At 45.8% G+C, this 12,527-nt stretch overlaps 1 protein-coding gene across 7 annotated transcripts in view; it reads left to right on the top strand.

Moving 5' to 3' along the window:
• The window catches only part of MCTP1 (multiple C2 and transmembrane domain containing 1), a 2,197,525-nt gene that overhangs the window by 1,758,534 nt on the left and 426,464 nt on the right, over window positions 1-12,527 (top strand). For all 7 annotated transcript variants that reach the window (XM_069225469.1, XM_069225480.1, XM_069225487.1 and 4 more), the window contains 3 exons: window positions 6,322-6,424; window positions 6,777-6,878; window positions 7,414-7,488. In XM_069225469.1, the coding sequence (XP_069081570.1) occupies window positions 6,322-6,424; window positions 6,777-6,878; window positions 7,414-7,488 (280 nt within the window). The remainder of the gene's footprint in view (window positions 1-6,321; window positions 6,425-6,776; window positions 6,879-7,413; window positions 7,489-12,527) is intronic.

The following is a 12,527-nucleotide window of genomic DNA, read 5'->3' as shown; positions in this document are numbered from 1 at the left end:
CTCTCAGATCAAGAACCCTCCTTGACCAGACCCTCCCGCCCAAGCCTCGTCATCATCGTGGCCCTGGCCAACAGCTTCCTCATCTTCTCCTCCTAAATTATAGTAGTGCATCCAAGGTCCCCATGTTTTTTTTAAACTTCCTCTGCTCCCACAAGTTACTCTCTATGCTGCCATGTCCATATCCATACAATCCTTCCACTCTTGAAGTCTGGCAGTCTCTGGCACATCCCAATTTCTGGCCACATCTTGATTGGCTACAATCAGACAGAAATTATAGAATGGGAGCTTTGTCCTTGGATCATCAGTTTTGGGGGGAATACCCAGGAGAATATACTTCGGGTCAGCTGGGACATCTACTATTAGCATATGCTGGAGCTCTTGAAGTATGGCCAACCAGTATGTCTGAAAGGTGCACCAACTCCAGAGTGTGTGGAGGAAGTCCCATCTGGCACCCCTCACCACAAACATTCCGGGGACGCTGCTCTCTCCCTCCCATGCAGTCTAGCACAGTCATAACATAGGCAGTGAAGCACCTTAAACTGCATGAGTTGCAACTGGGATATGATTGCCACCTCCTGAGGATGCATTAAGGCTGCCACCTAATCAGTATAAACCAATTAAAATTCCCCAAGTTCATTCTCCCATCTCTCTCCCAGTGTCCCCAAGTTATCTGGGACATTGTTGTTAATAGTTTTATAGGTGTAGGACACCACCATAGTGGCAAGCTCCTTTATAAGTAACTGTCCCTCAAGTGGGGCATATTCTGGTATTTCCATCTCATTCAGCCCCTCTACCATGCAGGCATGTTAGAGCTGAGCAAATTTCAAATATTGATTGGGGTGGAGGTCATAATCCCTCTGCAGTGAGGCAAAGGACCCCAGGCCCGCTCTCTAAGGCATCCCCCACCACTGAAATGCTAATGAGGTCCTAAGGACCAAATACATGCAACTTTCTCATTTCCTTCATCATACCCCACAGAGGTGTTTCCTTGGTGACCCTTGATGTCCATCCCAGTAATTTGGATGACCTACACCATACCCCCAGGGACGCCTGTGTTGCTGATAGCAGCCTACTCAGGCATCAACTGCTTTGCCCAATAATAGGCCTGAATATCTGGCAGTGATATTCCCCCCATTTTTGTAGGAGTTTCACCATAAGCGTTGCCAGTGCCACTCTGTTGTTCCCCTCGTCCCATTGAATCGCTCCTCCTGATTCATGCAGTTGTTTTTGAGATTATATAATAGTGTGGGGAAAGTAATCATCTTAAAGAGAACCGCTCTTCCTAGGATCATCAGTAGGAGTCGAGGCTAGCTCTCTGTGTCTTCATAAAAGGCTGCAAAGATCTTCCCGAGGTTAGCAGCAAGACACAAATCCCTATCAGGCGTGACCTGAGGGCCCAGGTATTTGAAGCTACTGCTTCCACCTGCAGTTGGCCCTGGAGAGCAACGATATCTGGGTATGCGTATGAGTGGCAAACCACTGATTTTTCCCAATTTATTTTGTACCCCGAGTCTCCACCAAACAGGTCTATAGTCTCAAAGATCACTGGGAGTTTATCCTGCGGCTCCGTAACTTAGAGGATGATGTCATCTGCGTATAATGAAATCTTTTTCTCATGTGCATTACATTCCGAGATTTGGACGCCTCTGATGGCCGAATGGTCATAGATCATGCATGCCATTAGTGCAAGAGGAGGAACAACAACACACACCCCTTACGTGTCCCTTCTTTTGATCGGGAATTGTTCCTAGGGGACCACATTCACATACAGCGCAACCATTGGGCTTGGTATAACAGTGCCACCACTGTGGTATTTCAGACCAAATCCAAAACTTTTCCACATTCATTAGGCCAGGTGGATCTGCCAGGAATAAAGCCTGATTGATCCCCATTGATCAGTGATGTTATCGCCTTGGTCAATCTAGTTGCCAAAATTGTAGCCAACACCTGAGCCTCTACGTTGACAAGTGAGATCCGGGGGTAGGAATTGCAGAGGGTCTTAGGTTTGCCAGCTTTATAAATTGCTGTTATAGTTACACACTAGATGTCCGGTGTCGGCGCCCCCTTATCTCTCAGCTTTCTAAACATGCTAAGGAGATATGGTCCCAAGATGCTAGCATATCATTTAAAGAATTCCGCTGAGAGACCGTTCGGCCTAGGAGTCTTTTTGGGTTTAGGCCTGGAGATGGCTGTCAGTACTTCCTCAAGCTCCACATCTCTGTCAAGGTCCATCAGCTCTTATAAAGCTTCACTGGCTTTCAATTGAGAAAAGAGTATCTTTCAAAGCTGTATGCTTTTGTCACAAGATTTTGCATCTGAAAGGACCCTGCTATCTTCACTCCCTGATTAAGTCCTATCACGCTAGCAGACGTCTTAGATCCACAGGAGCAGCGCTCACTGTAATCTCAAGGGTAGAAAGAGTGCAAATGGCTGGTTGCTCTTTCAGTTTCCTGGCTGCTAAACTCTGGAATTCTCTTCCTTTCTGGCAGGAACACTCAGGACCTGGATTTTCAGACAATCTTGTAAGGCCCCATTTAGGAATATGCGACTAAGGTGGCTTTGGAATCCTAGGACGGGGACTCTCCGGGTGGAGTAACCAGGTGCTTTATGAATTTACTAACAAAAAATCTACTAACAACATAAAGTCCTCAGGGAACAGGACCGGGGTATCTATGGCAACAAGAAAATCTCAGATTTGTGTGGCATCCGGCAGCACATGTGCTGCACAGAACTCCTTGTAATAACTAGCAAAAGTTGCGTATATTGGGACGTCAGTCAGGCAGGACTCTTCTGCTTCCATTTCAGTAGACCCAACACAACTCACCTCTGCCTCCCTCCTACTCAACCACAGCATGCGTTTATCCACCTTATCATTAACATTGTATACATGGTGTTGGGTTGCCAGCTGTGTTTTTCAAATTTCCCCCTGGGATAACTCCCTGTAATCTGCTTGTAATGCTGCTAATTGTCAGAAGGAATGCAGGTCTGGAGCATCCAGGTAGCCTTCCTCAAGGGAGCAGAGCCTCTACTATAGTTACTTGCCCTCCCTCTTCCATTTGTGTGTGAGGATATTTTGCACTCGGTCCCATATAACCACTTTATAGGCCACCCAAAGCTTTAGGGTAGATTCTACCTAACCTGCGTTTTCGGTAATGTAGAGTTTGGTGTCAATTTATAATTCTAGTGCAACATCCATGTCCCTCCGGTCCCAAGCATGTAACTTCCATCTCAGGGATCCCACTTGCCTCCTCTGCCTTATGGGCACCCAAAGTGGAGCTGGTCCAATAAGCCTCTCGCTAGGTGTTCTGCCCTTGTTATCTCATCAATGTCTCCCAGAGGGGCAAAAACATAATTAAGTCGGGAAAAAACCCTATGACCTCTTGAGAAATATGAATAACCTCTCACATTTGAATTGTGTTGCCGCCGTAGCTCAGAGAGCCCCATTGCGGCCACAAAGCATGCCAATGGGGTATTCGCAAGACCAGGCCATCACCTGTCTCGGGCGGTCTATAGCAGGATGCAGGACATCATTAAAATCCCTGCCTACACCTCCGGGTATCCACAAGGCTGCTCCTGGTACCTCATAGCTCAACACCAGGATCCTAGTTTCAACAAGCCGGGACAACACTTCTCCACTCCGTGTCCCTTCTGGTCTGGGGGGGAGTCAAGGACACCCCGGTCCCGGGACGATCACGGGCACCATTCTCTTCTGCATGCCCAGTGTCAGCACTTGCTGTGCGCTGCGTGCCTCATTCACCCAGCCCTTGCCCAGGAGCTGTACAGCAGATGGGGGCCCTAGCACAGGAGCACACATCATTGCAGCCTCACAACACTTTACAGGGCGCAGGCAGGGAAAGTGCCACCCTCGTCCTCAGTCCAGCGTTCTCCTGATGGCTGTTCTTTTAGAGAAGCCCATAGAGGCTTTGTCCAGGTCACGTTTCCAACACCCGCACTAAATCTGCAATAGATGGCTCCATACACCCCCCAGCATATGCCCCGACCAGGGTCAGGCATCACCATGGTAAGCTTTGGGCTGGGTGGGCCCTTGGGCCACAGGATCAGTGCAGGATTATCAAGGCCAAGCCGGTGCTCTGTAAAACTATATCCAGCTTGCCATCTTGCTGCCTCTCCCTGGATTCACAATAATAACAAACCCTTAGCTTAGGCCTGGTAGTGTGGCAAAAAGCAGTCAGTCTTTACTAGAGGAACATGTGTTAAGCATTTCAGAATACCTACATGGATGATAAGTAATTGACATGACTCAAAAGAAATCTGACACTACTTTATAAAAATAGAGCATATTCTCATTATAAATCTGGACACCAAATCAGTTATGTAGAACTGAAGTTATTGATTTTAAAGCAGAAATAAAATCAGTGCTTTTGAAAGCTGTCAAATCTCACCATTGCGGTCAATGGAAAAAGTCAGTAGTGACACTCTGTAACTTGCCGGGTGAGCTCAGAGGAACCCGCTTGTGGTTAAAGTTGTAGGGGTCCCAAGACCAAGCTGCGACAGTCACACCAATTTTACCTGGCTTGAGGGGCCTTGGTGCAGAGGTGTCCTGGCAGTCCTTGGTGACCATATCCTAGGGACTTATAAGGGGGTTAAAGTGCTTGCCAATCAGGGATACCAATTCACAGTTACCAATTTTGGGAGAACACTGGCACTTGGACCTGGTTAGCAAGCTCCAGTGCACTTTCAGAGTCATAGCCAACAGCATTTGGAGCAAAAATGTATAGTGTGACCATCCAAAAAGGTCACTTTCCTACAGTCATTCCTGTATTTGAGAAATTGCACACTCTCAAGGAAGTCTCTGACCTGACTCTGCATTTGCTTTGCAGAAGGCTTCTGTAGGCTCAAACTGACCTCAATTTTCTTGACTTTGTCAGCCAGTGTCTTCTGGTCATCTCTGAGGAGGATACATTTGATGGCTCCTGAGTCTAATTTATATGCCAGCATCACCCTTGTAGATGTGATTTCTTCCAGGATCCTTTCCAACCTGTCCACATTGTGATTCTCACTGTCATCCATTTTGTTCCTGGGTGGGGTTTTTGGTAACCTACATGAAAGACTTCATTTAATCTGTGTTCACCCTTGAGTGGATTCTTCTGGTAGGTTTTGAGCCACCCATGACTCAGCATAGCCAGAGTTCAGGGCTCCCCTACCAGCCTTCACATCCTGGGGAGTACTCTGGGTTCCTCCACACTGCCCAGATCACTTTTTAATAATCCCGTCCATACCAGTGGGCAGTCGCTGAAACTTGATCCCTGTCATCAGACCCCACCCGAACTAGCCTATGAGGGTCTGGCCTGTGGTGAACATTGTCTCCTCTGCTCGTGCAGGGCCACAGCACAACACCAGGTCTGGTGAGGTTGATGTCCCAGCCTGATCTGTTGTTGCAGGGGTCACTGCAAAGCACCACTTCAGTTGGGCCCAATCAGGGCAGCCATCTGTTGGGGCAGCCCCGATTATTGGTACCACCCCGAATAAACAGTAATTGGGTATGCCGCACCAGACCCAGTCTATGTGGCCATCCAGGCTCAGAAGGACTCAATGTATCTTCACGGTCATGGTCAATGCCCTCTGGTCTCTCTCTAGGTGGATCAGTCTGCCCATTGCCACAATCAGAACATTGAGTCCTCCTGCCTCTGCTTCACCCTACCAAGCAGAGGGCCAACATGGAGACATCCCCGCACCTCGCTGCCTGGCGCACAACTCCAGCAGAAGACTGCACCTCTACCATGCCCTGCTCCCAAGTCTGGCCTCACCTTCTACTTTCTTGTATGGGTGGGTCAGGCTAACATTTCTTAAGTATTTCACACCGAAGCTCTTGCTTCGAAGGTGGGATCCACTCCATCTGTAAGGGACGGGTCCATTGAAGAAGGTAAGGGATGAGTCATGGAAGAAGGTCACGGATTAACTGTCCTGGCCCCTTGATAACATGCACTGTAACACAGTTACACAGTGACTGCATCAACTGAAGAGCGGGATAAATTGCATCAGTTATTGCTGAACATGTTTGACAATGGTCTTATTTGACTGATAGTCACTTTTAAAGCAGCTTTGCGTCAGACCATAAAGTTTATTTTTTGAGGTTTTACATGGAATCGCTAAAGGAAATATTTGCCCTGCAAGAATTTAAAAATAAGCTGTATTTGCCTGTGCCTCAATTTGGGGGTGAAATCCAGTGTACAGATTATCATGAGAAAGTTATTTTCTAATTCACCGTAACACTAATGTGTACAGTTGTGTTTGTGTCTACGAGCTTTTCTGCTATGGGTGATGTGATTTGTTTCTCTGTTTTGTTTTCTCTGTATATAGTAACATTAAAGATATCCACTCACTTCTTGAAGTGACAGTCTATGATGAAGACCGAGACCGGAGTGCTGACTTTCTGGGCAAAGTTGCCATACCCTTGCTGTCTGTAAGTGGCATGCACCTGACACAATGCTTTGCCCTTCCCTCTCCACCAACTCGCCCCCTCCCCTTGCTCTCAAAAGAGAAATCTCAGCTCTGTGCCTGTCATTGCTCAAGCGAGGTTTGTAATAATAACACAAACATCTTTTAGCATACTGCGGTCCACGGCCATGCTGCCTCCCAGGATAGTTAATTTTTCCTGACAGACTTGGCCCTGGTAATGAACAGGTACTTGTCAGAATTGCCACAGTTGTTTTGGGCTCTCTGTCAGTTTCAGCAGCTGGGGGTCAGAGGTCGCGGGGGAAGTGTATTCAGTGGAGACCACAAGACAGACGGCTGTCATGTCTTTTTTCCCGCAGATTCAAAATGGTGAACAGAAAGCCTACGTCTTGAAAAACAAGCAGCTGACAGGGCCGACAAAGGGGGTCATCCATCTTGAAATAGATGTGATTTTCAATGCTGTAAGTCCCAACTTTAGCTTCCTTCTTTGTACTGCTAAAGAGTGCAGTTTCTCGAGATCCTTTGTTCCGGGTTTGTAGAGAATTTCTGGCAGTCCTCGTTTTGTCTAAATCTTGATGTGAGCTGAATAATACTCTTCTGCCCGCGGCTTAACGCACACAATCGCTCGCTTAGTTACTTCTTTGATAGTTCCAGTGCTCTCAATTATATTCCACAAAAGAAGTGGCAATGATATGGTGTTTTTTTCTTTTAAAATCAGAAATACTTTGTTTTTAGAAATTGATTTTATTACATTGTGTGGGTTTTGCAACACATTTATAAAAATATTTTTAAGTCGGTGCACTATTCCAAGTATCATATAGTGATATATTCAAAATCAGTTTCCATATCTGAATTTTAATAAACTAGAATATGCATTTATGTTTTTGTGTTTATGATGGTTCAAGTAATATTGCACATTTGATGTGAAAAAGATCTAATGAATTGGCCTTATTTGCAATCACGACCTTTAACCCAGACTTTAATAATGATTTGCAGGTGAAAGCCAGCCTAGCAACACTAGTACCAAAGGAACAGAAATATATTGAAGATGAACCAAGACTCTCTAAGCAGGTAAACAAGAAGACTAACATTAATGTATTTTGCAAATGCCTTGTTAAATACGAACACGTAATTGCCTTTTTTCTTTTTGAGTGTTTCTGGGCAGGGAGGTCTGTCAGTACTGGCAGCAGCCAGCATAGCAAAGGCAGGTGGTGTGAAAAAAGGATTCCCCAAACAGCTCTTTCAATGCATCTCAGTTCTGCTCTGCATTGTATCTATTTTCCCAGCTCGGGCTTCCCTTGAACGCTAATTGTTGAATTTCTTTTGGTTTGTGGACAGATGCTCATCGGGGACCTTCGAAATCCCTTCACTTTGAATTTCAAATTGAATTTTGAATTCTTTACTGGATGGGTAGCACATGAGTGCAATCGTACATGTATTCCAATAGAAAATATTTCACTGTCTACTCACCTACATTGATGTGTGTAGTCTATTGCCTGTAAGGCATTTAATTATGCGTGATGAAATCTATTCAACCCAGAGAACTATAAAGCAAAGTCGTAAGTAAAGCATACGAATATTAAATGCAATAGAAAAAGCTATTGGCAATGTAAAAAGGTTTGGCATATAAGTGAAACAGCCTCTAAAGTCACTGGTGAGTTTAGGCATTCATTAACTCATCACACATGCACTCTGTCACTCGCCCTTGCACTCATACATCAATTCAACCATCTACTCACTCACAGAGTACAAGTAAACACTGGTAACTCCAAAAGATCTGGGTTATAAATACAATTTGCTCTTCAGTTACTGGCGCATTTAGACATTCAGGAGCATCACACACACACTCCGTAATTCATCCTTGCGCTCATTCAGACATTAATCCATACTTTGACTCATTCTTACATTCGCACACTTAACCATCAATAGTACAACTCACTCACAGATTCAACAAATGTATGTAAAATACATGAAAAGAATAAGTAGAAAAAGAGTGTCTCTGCCTAAACACGGTAGATGTAACAAAGAGCAACATTAAGCATTACTGCTTGCTTCCATCTTTTTAAAAAAATATTTCTATTAATTTTCAAACTAGTAACATTGTAACAATAGACAGTACATGTGCAATCAGTGAGGATCTCATGAGTTATACACATCCTGGAAATGTATAGTTGTTCCAGCTAAAAGGAAAGCCTCCATAAGTGGGCGTGGGAGGATATAATGGGCTAAGAAAGGTAAAAATAAAATAATATCAACTTATAAAAATAGCATGAAAGTGTGTATATACAATAGCCAATTACACTAGTGGTGTCATATCGAATTACAAAGGTGTCACTTTAATACGTGTCAATAATCCTATGTTAAACTGCCTAGATCCAACTCTAACCAAGATTCACAGGGCATTATCAATGCCAACACAAATGTAACCATATCAGTCTACACCAGGTTCAGGTTCCACTGACGACGTCTGAAGCTCCACATTAAGGGAGTTCATCAACAACGTTAGTGTTCAGTAGGAGCAGCAACATTGCGTCAAAGAGGTATGACCACCCCTCAAGCAGCATATTTCCATTGTGCAATGGTATTGTATGTAATGTGTCGTCGTTTAACGATTCCAAAATTGCCGCCACATTAAAAACCACATTTTGGCCATCTTGGAAAGGTAAAACAAGGATACACTCTGGCCACATCATCATTCCAAGAAGACCACCTGGGTTAGAAACAGTGGTCTAATGTGGTGCAATGCACAGCAGATGAATTGAATGGCAAGTGTGCAGCCCAAAATCACGGTCCAGGGACCTGCAGTATGGTGCAAACAAGCATTTGCAATGCAACGAGTCTTGTGTTTGCTCGAGTTAGAGCTATTAGCATTGTAAATTCCTCACTGGACTTTTCTTGCCACATAAATTGAAAAAGAAAAGTAAAATATTTGACATAAGCAAGCCATTTCAAAGCACCATGGCCGCCATGAACGTGAGTGTGAAGGAGAGACACAAAAAAAAGAAGTTCACTTGCAGTCAAATGTATCGGCAAACTTGCAATTATCCATGTAACGAGGTTGATGACAAAGGTGGTAACAAAACTGCCCCAAGGAGGAACAAATGTAAAGCATTTGCCAATGACGGCAAAGGATTTTTGAAGGGCAGGCCCATGAAGGATTGATAGTGATGTGCATGCGGTGGTTGTGGTTAAAAGCCCACAAATAGATTACAGCACATCAGAGCTCTTGCACACTTGACCTCAAAATGTAAAAAGGAGAAGGAAGGAAGCCAACAGAGACATACAAAAGGAGAAAACTCAAGGACTGGCCCACCCACTGTGACTATTAAGTCATTGCTACCAGGCACCAGAGGCGCAGGTGAAGAGCAGCAGTAGATGGAGGTACGGAAAAAAAAGTGTGTGTATATATATATATATCTATATACATAGCATAATACCTACTGGCGGTTCCCAGTAGATAGTTATAGCTAAGACCTAGTTTCTATTGAAAAAGTGTGTGTTGACTTGGCTATATCTTTGGCACCGTTTGACAAATCTTCATGAACTTTTCCCAAGAAAGTGTGCTTTAGGGTAATGACTACAACCCTAATCACTGGATGGAATTACACCTAATTTGGCAGAAAGGTAGTTTTGGGTTCGGAAAGCACGCTTTTTGTTATTTGGTGTAAATCCATTCAGTAGTTTTAGAGAAATTAAAGAAAATCCAACTTTGTATATCTAGGGTCACAACAGCTTCACAAATACTTCTGATCTCATGCAGCGATCTGATTGGCTGCCAACACTTCAACCAGGGAGTTTTGGCAGCCATTTTGGGATTCGGTTTCAGCTGAATCTCAAAAATAACAATAAAAATAAGTAAAGGGGTTAGGTTAGGAATACCCTAACACCCTAACCTTGGTGCACGGGTGCCTCTGGGACCCTGCCATGGCAAAAAAGCATTTTTTAAAACAGTTTGGTTGAAATTCGTGGAGCTCCATGAAACTGCTGAAAAATATTTTTTTAAAACACAAGCGCAGTCTCCTGCGCTTACTCCTAATTTAGCTCCAGGGTGGGTCAGGCCCCGGGTGCATGCACCTATAAAAAAAAGGGTGCACGGGGCCCAACTGCTGCGGGCTCTTAAGAGCCCTGAGGACCACCACCTCCCCAGCGCTTTCTTATCATTTTGGAGGGGGGCCACGTGAAACCCACTCCCGTGGTACATTGAGCCCCGGGGACTACCTCCTCCCTGGGGCTTTTCTTAAGGAAAGGAGGGGGCCCATGCGGACCCCCCTCCTGGAGCTTTACTATGTCCCAGAAAGCACCACCTTCCCAGGGTTAAACATTGAAGTGCAGTGCCACGCAGAACCCCTGGGCTCTGGGGATCACCACCTCCCCACGGGCAGTTGAATTATTTAAGGTGGAGAGGGGCCGGGCAGCTCCCTCCCAGGCCAATATGGCCGCCGGGACCACAACCTCCCCGGGACCAGCCCATGCACAACAAAGGAGGGGGGCCGTGCGGCCCCTGTTCTGGAGTCATTAATGGCCCTGGGTTCTGCCACCCTCCAGGGCCAGCTCCTGCTATCTCCCAAAGGGCCCACCCTTGGGAGATTGCTATTTGTGTTTGCTTGGCAGGAGCTGTGACAGCTCCTGCCAAGTGAGAAAAACTAACTCCGCTCCCAGTAAGTGGGAGCTAAAAAACTGCAAATTTGGCAGCTCCCTGCGTGCTGGCGCAGTGCCAGCTCCTGCAGGAGGCAGAGAGTCTGAGGCTCCCCCGGTATCCCCATCAAAGTGATGGGGAGCTTACTAAAAGGCACCCCAAGCGTGTTTCCCACTGATTTTGGAGACGCGTCCTTGATGCACAGGATTATGATCACATTTCCCCCAAACTAAGATGCACTTACTTACAAATCATCCCTACACCTTGCACATGGGCAGGTGAGTGTACCTTGAAAAATCATCTTCAATCTGTAATCCTAAATGGAGGTATTTGCACCCTTGGTCTTTCGAGCGCAATATCTTATGTAGTGATACTATGAGCATGTAAGATGACCTAAACTCAAAACCAGTTTGGTCCCATCCAATATACATTAGTGTATGCAAGGACTTCCCGCCTTTTTCCAGGATGATGGACAGCTTACTAAAAGGCCCCCCAGCACGTTTCTCGCCAATTTTGGAGACGCATTCTTGATGTACAGGAATAGGAATGTACGGAAACAGTGTTTCTGCCCGCCGGCCCAGTGGGAAACAGGGCCTTTACATTGTGCAGCAGCACTTGTCGCGCATTTCAATGCCCATATTTTGGGCGGTGAAATGCACGACGGGGCTGTGCATGGGGGCCCGAGTCACCCATTCTGCCAGCCTTTACCTGGTGGTGAAAACAGCCAAGAAAAGGCTGACTGAAGGAGACTCATAATCCCCAGGGTGGCGTTACAAGCAGCGCCACCCTGGAGGATTACAAATGCTGAGACCGCCAGGCTGCTGGTTGGCGGCAGCCTGGCGGTGGCGGCGTTTCAAACCTGGTGGTTTCGCCATGTTCATAATATGGCAGGCGGACCGCCACGACTGCGGCGGTCTGCCCATCACAGTGACTCTGGTGGTCCCAGTGGTTGGCCACATGCCAGACCTTGTGGCCAACACCCGGCTGCGTATGACCAAAGGCCACGTGAGACATGGGTTTGGCTGTATGTGGGGGTTGGCTGCAGGGTCTTGCCACAAACCAGGCCCTGTGACCAACCCTGTGCTGTTCACAGACAAAGGCTGTGCACGTTGTGGGGTTGGCTGCATGCAGTGGGTTGGATACAGGGCCTGGCCACATTCCAGGCCTTTCGGCCAACAGCCTGCCATGCATGGCAGAAGGTAGGGCGTAGCAACGGTTGGATTAACGTAAGATAATTTAATATTGCTTTTGGTTAAAAAAAAAACTACAATTCACTGAAAAAACAAAACAAAGGTTACTGACATATTATAGTTAGGAAATAGCATTAAAAAACTGTAGAAATTCACTGGTCTAAGTTAACTATAACTCACACCCTCACCATGCACTGCTAATTACCCCACATGTTACATGAGCCATGACATCTATGACATCATTAATAATATCACTGCAACATTTGCACTGAAATTATTGATGA

Source organism: Pleurodeles waltl, chromosome 1_1 (genome assembly GCF_031143425.1).
Source record: "Pleurodeles waltl isolate 20211129_DDA chromosome 1_1, aPleWal1.hap1.20221129, whole genome shotgun sequence".
NCBI lineage: Eukaryota > Metazoa > Chordata > Amphibia > Caudata > Salamandridae > Pleurodeles > Pleurodeles waltl.
Note: the sequence above shows the minus strand (reverse complement) of the source record. Positions and strands in the feature narration are given on the sequence as shown.